Genomic DNA, 10,000 nt, shown 5'->3' on the forward strand with positions numbered 1-10,000 from the left:
CTGGTAAGCCGCCAGGACTTCGAGGCCACTTCCTGCCCCATCTCTGACATCAGTATCCAGTGTCTGAGCCAGGTCCTCGGGGAACAGCTCCTGTCAGACCAGCTCCTCAGCTTCCCCATGACCAAAACCTGCCACGCCACCGCCCTCGCTAGCGCCCTCGTTACCACTAACGACAAGACAGGAGACAACGGAGAGAAGATGGAGGCAGAGGATCCCACTACCAAGAACCTGTATGAGGGCCTCCTATTGGACAAAGTGAACGGGGAGGAAATGCTGCTATTGGACAAGGTCCCCAGGGAGAAAGTGTTGCTATTAGACAAAGCAAACGAGGAGGAAAGGCTGCTATTGGACAAGGTCCCCGGGGAGGAAGTGTTGCTATTGGACAAGGTGAACGGAGAGGAGGTCCTCTTATTGGACAATGTGAACGGGGAGGAGGTGCTGCTATTGGACAAGGTCCCCGGGGAGGAAGTGTTGCTATTGGACAAGGTGAATGGAGAGGAGGTCCTCTTATTGGACAAAGTGAACGGGGAGGAGGTCCTGCTATTGGACAAGGTCAGCGGTGAGGAGATCCTTCTGGCCAATGCGGGTCAGGACTGGGGTTACTTTGAGTCGTTTATCAGTGAGTCCAAGATGGAGCTGCTGGACCTGTGTTCTAAGACCGACCTGTCAGTCAACCTGTTTTCCGAGGACGACGTTGACAACCTGTTTGACGACGATGACGAGGACTCGACTCTGAGCAGCGACGTGTGCTCTCTAAAGATCCGCTACGAGTCCTTCCAGGACAACATGAGAGAGAAGACCAACGTCCTGCAGGAGGACACACAGTTCAACTTCTTCCCCTCTGTCCTGGTCAACTGTGCCAAGAGGGAGGGCAGAGGAGGAGGAGGAGGAGGAGGAAGGAGGACAGGGGAGGAGGGTAAAGCTGAGGAGCTGAGTCTGGTGGTGGGGGAGGAGGGGGGGAAGGTGGGTGAGGAGAGGGGAGGCGTTAGCCCCCTAGTGGGTTCTCAGGGGTCCCAGGGCTCGCCCCTCTCCTCCCCCTCCCTCCACCTCTCCTCCCCCTCCGCCTCCTCTGTCAACTACCTGCTGGAGTTCAGAAACTCAGCCGAGGAGGACGCGGAGTACAGCGATGACTCCTCCTGCACCTCCTCGGACACCCTGCAGGAGGCGCGGCCAGGGCCAGGCCAGAGGAGGGCAGGAGGAGGAGGAAGTGCGCTCCTCAGCCCATCCAGCCCGCTGAACTACGGCCTGCGCTCCAAAAGGAAGGTCAGCTACAGTGACGACTACCTATACGATGTTGACTCCATCGACAGCCACGAGAAGACTGAGAGAAATGCCACAAAGAAGAGGGAGAAGGTTCCGGTGGGACAGAGGGAGGAGGATGTGGACTGGTGCCCCAAGAAGAGACGGAAATCCTTCCGGAAGGAGCCGCCAGTCATCATCAAGTACATCATCATCAACCGCTTCAAAGGACAGAGACACATGTCTGTGAATCTGGGCCGGCTGGACCCTGCCGGGGACGCTGCCGTGAGCCTGGACGCCGCCGCGGAGAGCCACTACTCCTCTCTGTCTCCGCTGAAGGACTTCTGGCAGGAGAGGAGGAGGGAGCGGGAGGAGCAGCTGCGACTAGCGTCCAGAGATAAACAGCATCACCGCCACCGCCCCAAACGGAAATACAAGATAGCAAACAGGCTGTGTGTCCAGAGGACAGGGGAGGGACCAGCAGCAGCACAGGACTCGGGTTCTACCCCCTCTGTCTCTGGTCAGGCTGTTACTACAGCGGAGGGGGGAGGGGGAACAGCAACATTAGAACCACAGAACATCACACACACCGTAACAGCCAAGAGGAGCCGCACCCAGGAGAGAGAGGAGAGGGATGGGAGGAGGATGGGAGGAGGGAAAACAGGGAGGAAATTCAAGAGCCAAGCCAGGGTGAGGAGTAACAAGACAATGGAGGAGGGAGGAGCAAGAGGAGGAGCGGAGGGGGGGAGCGTGACGAATGGAGCGGCGGATGGCAGTACTGCTGCTGCTGCTGGGGTGTTAACCTACCAGGAGCCTGCTGGCAGCGTGAGAGAGGCAGACATCAGCCCCCCTGTCTCCTCCCTGGATCCCACCGCTGACATCAACCAGCAGACATTCCCCTTCACCTCCTCCTCCTGCGCCTCTGTCCTCATCTCTTCTGCCTGCGTCTCCTCCTCCTGCATCTCCTCCTCCTGCTCCTCTGACCAAGCTGTACCTTCTGGGGAGAGGGAGGAGGGGGTGTCAGTGATCCCAGGGGGGTACCTACAGACCCTACTAGATGCCTCAGTCTCCTCCGGGGGGGCAGGTATCACCTACTACCCCCAGCAGCCCCCCAGGCAGCACTATCCCCTGGGTCTCTCTCTAGAGGAGAAACAGCCCCCCAGGCAGCACTATCCCCTGGGTCTCTCTCTAGAGGAGAAACAGTTTGCCTCCCTGCAGCTAGCCCAGAGCTGTGTCCTCTCCCCTCCCTCCGAGTCAGAGCTCCAACAGTCCCCCCAAAACTGCCCCAGCTTTCCCCCTTTCATGTGGCACCACCAGCCCCATCTCTGCCCCGGCTACCCCCACAGCCAGGGGGGCTTCGGGTCTGGGTCAGGGTCTGGGTCTGGGTCGGACTACAGCCAGCAGGGATCAGAGACTGACAGACTGCTGTACGAGAAGAGTTACCTTGTGGAGGGGGACAGGCTGGGGCTGCAGCCAGGGTCGGGGGTGGAGCTACAGGAGCTGCAGGTGTGTCAGTCAGGTGTCTGTCTGAGGCAGGTGCAGTACCAGAGAGGCTCTCTCTGCTCAGACCATGGCTGTCTAATCAGCTATGACTCTGTGGGCTCCCTGTCAGCCTGCTCCTCCAACTATAGCTCTCAGAGCCTCCATCGTGAGGGAGGAGGGGAGACGGAGGAGAGGAGAGACAGCTACCTGCAGCACTGCAGCCCCATGGTGTTGCTCCAACAGAGCCTGGAGGACATGGGTCAGCCCGTCACTCCCCTCAGAGAGTCCTCAGACCTCCTCGACATCTCCAACTTCACCCCGGACAAGTTCAGACACTCCTCCCTGTCCTCCCTGTCGCCCCCGGAGACCCCCAACCTCTCACCCCAGGTGACGAGGGGCGAGGCACCGGAGTACCAGGATCATGTGACAGGATGTGACATCATGCAGCAGGCGGCGCAGCACGGGGTGGAGGGGCGGCAGTTCTCATTCAACGGAGAGGAGCAGGGGGGGAAGAACACCCGCTCTAAGAGGAAAGCAGATTATAAACAGGCTGCAGCGGCGGCAGGAGGACAGCAGGGGCCTAAGAAAGGCCGGGCCTCCAGAGCAGCCAAGACAGAGAAGGTGAAGACGCCTAGACAGAGCCGCTCCTCTAAGAAGATCAAAGCCATGCTGGAGGGGAAGGCTGCCAAGGGCCAGGCGCAGGCGGGGGGGAACCTTCAACCCCACAGCCACGGTAGCACTGGGGACTGGTCTGGCAGTGGCACCGGGCCTAGTGGCTGGTCGGAGGGGAACACCAGCCTGGGGGGAGGGGAGGAGCAGCGGGAGTTTGAGGAGCCATCCAACATCCTGTCCAACATCGTGTCCGGCATGGCGGAGGTCCAGAGGTTCATGATGGCGTCCGTGGAGCCTCTGTGGGACCCGCTGGAGGCCGGCCTGCCGCCCGACGCCAACAGCCTCAACATGAAGACCCTCCAGATCCTCCAGGGGAGGGGGGGCAAGAAGGGGTCTGGCGCCGCGGGGGTCGGACGGGGCAGGAAGGGGGCTGGCGCCGCGGGGGTCGGACAGGGCAGGAAGGGGGCTGGCGCCACGGGGGTCGGACAGGGCAGGAAGGGGGCTGGCGCCGCGGGGGTCGGACAGGGCAGGAAGGCCAGGGGCAAGGCGGGAAAGAACCAGGCCAAGTTTAACCCCTCCCACCCCATCTTCCCCCAGCTCGCTCTGGGCTGCAACATGTTCGACAAACCCAACTTTATAAACCCAGGCCCCGCGCACAAAAAGCTGTACCGTCACAAAACCAGTGCCAAGTTCCCAAAAATGGAGACTGTGAAGGGCAAGCGAGGGGGAGTGGAGAGGGACCCAAACAAGGACTTGGCTCTCATGGCCTCTTTTGAGAAACTGAGGTAATATTCTGTTATCTGCTGCTGTTGCCCCCCAACCCCCCCGTTTACCTGCTCAGCCCACCTCCTCCTCCTCCCCCCTCTCACTCCCCCACTACCTCCTCCTCCCCCCTCTCACCCCCCCACTACCTGCTCAGCCCACCTCCTCCTCCCCCTCTCACCCCCCCACTACCTGCTCAGCCCACCTCCTCCTCCTCCCCCTCTCACCCCCCACTACCTGCTCAGCCCACCTCCTCCTCCTCCCCCCTCTCACTCCCCCACTACCTCCTCCTCCCCCTCTCACCCCCCACTACCTGCTCAGCCCACCTCCTCCTCCTCCCCCTCTCACTCCCCCACTACCTCCTCCTCCCCCTCTCACCCCCCCCACTACCTGCTCAGCCCACCTCCTCCTCCTCCCCCTCTCACCCCCCACTACCTGCTCAGCCCACCTCCTCCTCCTCCCCCTCTCACCCCCCACTACCTGCTCAGCCCTCCTCCTCCTCCTCCCCCCTCTCACCCCCCCACTACCTGCTCAGCCCGCCTCCTCCTCCTCCCCCTCTCCCCCACTACCTGCTCAGCCCTCCTCCTCCTCCTCCCCCCTCTCACCCCCCACTACCTGCTCAGCCCACCTCCTCCTCCTCCCCCCTCTCACTCCCCCACTACCTGCTCAGCCCTCCTCCTCCTCCTCCCCCCTCTCACTCCCCCACTACCTGCTCAGCCCTCCTCCTCCTCCTCCCCCTCTCACCCCCCACTACCTGCTCAGCCCTCCTCCTCCTCCTCCCCCCTCTCACTCCCCCCACTACCTGCTCAGCCCACCTCCTCCTCCTCCCCCTCTCACCCCCCCACTACCTGCTCAGCCCCTCCTCCTCCTCCTCCCCCCTCTCACCCCCACTACCTGCTCAGCCCACCTCCTCCTCCTCCCCCCTCTCCCCCCCCCACTACCTGCTCAGCCCACCCTCCTCCTCCCCCTCTCACCCCCCCACTACCTGCTCAGCCCACCTCCTCCTCCTCCCCCTCTCACCCCCCCACTACCTGCTCAGCCCACCTCCTCCTCCTCCCCCTCTCACCCCCCACTACCTGCTCAGCCCCTCCTCCTCCTCCCCCCTCTCACCCCCCCACTACCTCCTCCTCCCCCCTCTCACCCCCCCACTACCTGCTCAGCCCACCTCCTCCTCCCCCTCTCAACCTCCCCTACCTGCTCAGCCCACCTCCTCCTCCTCCCCTCTCACCCCCACTACCTGCTCAGCCCTCCTCCTCCTCCCCCTCTCACTCCCCCACTACCTCCTCCTCCCCCTCTCACCCCCCACTACCTGCTCAGCCCACCTCCTCCTCCCCCTCTCAACCCTCCCCACCTGCTCAGCCCACCTCCTCCTCCTCCCCCTCTCACCCCCACTACCTGCTCAGCCCTCCTCCTCCTCCCCCCTCTCACTCCCCCACTACCTCCTCCTCCCCCCTCTCAACCCTCCCCTACCTGCTCAGCCCACCTCCTCCTCCTCCCCCTCTCACCCCCCACTACCTGCTCAGCCCTCCTCCTCCTCCCCCTCTCACTCCCCACTACCTCCTCCTCCCCCTCTCACCCCCCACTACCTGCTCAGCCCTCCTCCTCCTCCCCCCTCTCACTCCCCCCACTACCTCCTCCTCCCCCTCTCACCCCCCACTACCTGCTCAGCCCACCTCCTCCTCCCCCCTCTCAACCCTCCCCTACCTGCTCAGCCCCACCTCCTCCTCCCCCCTCTCAACCCTCCCTACCTGCTCAGCCCACCTCCTCCTCCCCCTCTCAACCCTCCCCTACCTGCTCAGCCCTCCTCCTCCTCCTCCCCCCTCTCACCCCCCCACTACCTGCTCAGCCCCTCCTCCTCCTCCTCCCCCTCTCACCCCCCCACTACCTGCTCAGCCCACCTCCTCCTCCCCCTCTCAACCCTCCCCTACCTGCCCCCAGCACCACTGACTCTGCAATGCTCGAGCTGCATGAAGACTACATTACCCAGACTTCCCCACTTCCTTTACCCCCCTGAAGAGGACAGTACTATCTGCATGAGAAACATTGTTGTTCTTCTTCTTTACAAACTACGTATTGAGTGATTGTGTCAAGCTTTATGGCTGCAATTTTTCTTGCTTTTGTTTGATTCTGCTTTGTTTTTTTCTTTCCTGGTTGTTTCAGTTTTTGTCAGAAGAAATATGAAGCCTTTAAAACAGTTTTATCTTTGCCTTTTTGGGGGAAACTTTGTTTTGTTTTTGTATTTTCTCAGTGAACCTTGCTGGCCTGAGTTGTGTATTTATCCCCCTTCCTTCTAAAGATGTAGCGATACACAAATGCTTTCAGTGACCTCCAAGCATCCCCCCATCTGTTTTGTAGGCAGAATATGGCCGTCTTGTTGTTGCTGTCCTTCAGACAGACACTGCCTGGCTCAGTTCAAGAGGGAAAACTACAGCCCCCATAACACCCCTCTCTCTTCTGAGCCCCACCCCCTGTAAAACTCAAGATGGGACCATTTTGTATTGATGACGATGATGACATATCCAATTAACATTGTGTCTTAATTTTTCTTATTATTGTTGGAATGAACTTGTAATTCTCCTGTTCTTTACTGTTCTGTTTCTCCTGGAGTTTTAAAGAGGAGAGTTTTATCAGAGTATTTTTGTCTATGCTGTTGTACAGCTCCATGCACTATTTGCAAAACAATGATAATTATTATAATCTTCAAAATCAATGTGCCAAAATGTAAAGATGCTGTGTAAAGATGACCTCTGATATATGGTATAAGGTAAAGATGACCTCTGATATATGGTATAAGGTAAAGATGCTGTGTAAAGATGACCTCTGATATATGGTATAAGGTAAAGATGACCTCTGATATATGGTATAAGGTAAAGATGCTGTGTAAAGATGACCTCTGATATATGGTATAAGGTAAAGATGCTGTGTAAAGATGACCTCTGATATATGGTATAAGGTAAAGATGACCTCTGACCTCTGATAATGTGTGAATATTGGCTGTTTCTTTTCTTTTTATCCACTGTGTATATCGGCTGCTGTGGTTGGCTGGCTGCTCACAGAGACCGGCCAATCATGGACATCTTTATTTGGGACTCCTCTCCTCTCAAGAAACACACTTGCAGCTGTCAGATTGTGACTCTCTGAACGCTCCTCCTTCTCCCCACTTACTATTTGCCAAATTACATTTACCTCAACACAACACCGCCAGGCTCTGAGAGAGAGGGAGAGAGAGAGAGAGAGAGAGAGGGAGAGATAGAGAGGTAGAGAGAGGTAGAGAGAGAGAGAGAGAGGGAGAGAGAGAGAGAGAGTGAGAGAGAGAGAGAGAGAGAGAGAGAGCTATTTTCTTCGGTCTGAGGCAAGCTAGGTTATCATGTCAGACAGATAGCAGAGTGCTTCATTCAATAGTCATGTTGTCATCAGGACATTGAAGGTGTTGTATTACTCACAGGAGTGATTAGTGTTGCAGCCAGGCATCAATAGAGAGGGCGTGGCCCTCATCAAATTACACTGGCAGCATTTCAGTTGGTGTGCAGATGTAGAGAGGGAACAGCAATATAGAACCGGGGATATGCAGTAGCACAAATCAATGAAAGCATTTGCAGTAGCTACGACTCCTATTCCATGTGAGATGTTAAAAGGGGTCAGCTCCACTTCATTCTAACATTTATTACATTACGTTACGTTGCATTTGACTCTTAAACATTCTCTATCAAAACATTCAATATGTCCCAAACGGGACCCTATTCCCTATATAGAGCCCTATGGTCTCTGGTCAATAGTAGTGCACTATATAGAACCCTATGGTCTCTGGTCAATAGTAGTGCACTATATAGAACCCTATGGTCTCTGGTCTAAAGTAGTGCACTATATAGAGCCCTATGGTCTCTGGTCTAAAGTAGTGCCCTATATAGAACCCTATGGTCTCTGGTCTAAAGTAGTGCCCTATATAGAACCCTATGGTCTCTGGTCTAAAGTAGTGCCCTATATAGAACCCTATGGTCTCTGGTCAATAGTAGTGACTTATAGAGCCCTATGGTCTCTGGTCTAAAGTAGTGCCCTTGTAGAACCCTATGGTCTCTGGTCTAAAGTAGTGCCCTATATAGAGACCCTATGGTCTCTGGTCTAAAGTAGTGCACTATATAGAACCCTATGGTCTCTGGTCTAAAGTAGTGCCCTATATAGAACCCTATGGTCTCTGGTCTAAAGTAGTGCCTTATAGAACCCTATGGTCTCTGGTCTAAAGTAGTGCCCTATATAGAAACCCTATGGTCTCTGGTCTAAAGTAGTGCCCTATATAGAACCCTATGGTCTCTGGTCTAAAGTAGTGCCCTATATAGAACCCTATGGTCTCTGGTCTAAAGTAGTGCCCTATATAGAACCCTATGGTCTCTGGTCTAAAGTAGTGCACTATATAGAACCCTATGGTCTCTGGTCTAAAGTAGTGCCCTATATAGAACCCTATGGTCTCTGGTCTAAAGTAGTGCACTATATAGAACCCTATGGTCTCTGGTCTAAAGTAGTGCCCTATATAGAACCCTATGGTCTCTGGTCTAAAGTAGTGCACTATATAGAACCCTATGGTCTCTGGTCTAAAGTAGTGCCCTATATAGAACCCTATGGTCTCTGGTCTAAAGTAGTGCACTATATAGAACCCTATGGTCTCTGGTCAATAGTAGTGCACTATATAGAGCCCTATGGTCTCTGGTCAATAGTAGTGCCCTATATAGAACCCTATGGTCTCTGGTCTAAAGTAGTGCCCTATATAGAACCCTATGGTCTCTGGTCTAAAGTAGTGCACTATATAGAACCCTATGGTCTCTGGTCTAAAGTAGTGCACTATATAGAACCCTATGGTCTCTGGTCTAAAGTAGTGCCCTATATAGAACCCTATGGTCTCTGGTCTAAAGTAGTGCACTATATAGAGCCCTATGGTCTCTGGTCAATAGTAGTGCCCTATATAGAACCCTATGGTCTCTGGTCTAAAGTAGTGCCCTATATAGAACCCTATGGTCTCTGGTCTAAAGTAGTGCCCTATATAGAACCCTATGGTCTCTTGCCGTTACCTCCACTTCGATGGCTCCGTAGTACATCATATCTTGCCGTCACCTCCACTTCGATGGCTCCGTAGTACATCATATCTTGCCGTTACCTCCACTTCGATGGCTCCGTAGTACATCATATCTTGCCGTCACCTCCACTTCGATGGCTCCGTAGTACATCATATCTTGCCGTTACCTCCACTTCGATGGCTCCGTAGTACATCATATCTTGCCGTTACCTCCACTTCGATGGCTCCGTAGTACATCATATCTTGCCGTACCTCCACTTGATGGCTCCGTGGTACATCATATCTTGCCGTTACCTCCCACTCGATGGCTCCGTAGTACATCATATCTTGCCGTTACCTCCACTTCGATGGCTCCGTAGTACATCATATCTTGCCGTTACCTCCACTTCGATGGCTCCGTAGTACATCATATCTTGCCGTTACCTCCACTTCGATGGCTCCGTAGTACATCATATCTTGCCGTTACCTCCACTTCGATGGCTCCGTAGTACATCATATCTTGCCGTTGCCTCCACTTCGATGGCTCCGTAGTACATCATATCTTGCCGTTGCCTCCACTTCGATGGCTCCGTAGTACATCATATCTTGCCGTTACAATACTAACAAGACCAAAGAGATGTGCATAGACTTCAGGAAGCTTACAACACCTACCTCTGCAACATCTATCAGAGGCCAGAATATAGAAATTGTAGAGGAATATAAATATCTGGGTGTCTTTTTGGACAGTAAGCTTCAGTGGAGTAAATGTACAGACCAGATCTACAAAAAAAGTAACAGAGACTGTACTTTCTAAAAAAAGTTAGGTTCTTTTAATATAGACTGTACTATATTGACTCTGTT

At 55.0% G+C, this 10,000-nt stretch overlaps 1 protein-coding gene across 1 annotated transcript in view; it reads left to right on the forward strand.

The window, feature by feature from the left end:
• LOC121557171 (neurite extension and migration factor-like) overlaps positions 1-4,122 on the forward strand; it is a 4,312-nt gene extending 190 nt beyond the window's left edge. Inside the window, exons 1-2 of the mRNA XM_045214453.1 lie at positions 1-876; positions 955-4,122. The exon at positions 1-876 is cut by the window's left edge and continues 190 nt beyond it. Coding sequence (XP_045070388.1) covers positions 1-876; positions 955-4,122 — 4,044 coding nt within the window. The remainder of the gene's footprint in view (positions 877-954) is intronic.
• The last annotated feature ends 5,878 nt before the right edge of the window (positions 4,123-10,000 follow it).

This window comes from Coregonus clupeaformis, unplaced genomic scaffold (genome assembly GCF_020615455.1).
Source record: "Coregonus clupeaformis isolate EN_2021a unplaced genomic scaffold, ASM2061545v1 scaf0259, whole genome shotgun sequence".
In the NCBI taxonomy this organism is placed as follows: Eukaryota; Metazoa; Chordata; class Actinopteri; order Salmoniformes; family Salmonidae; genus Coregonus; species Coregonus clupeaformis.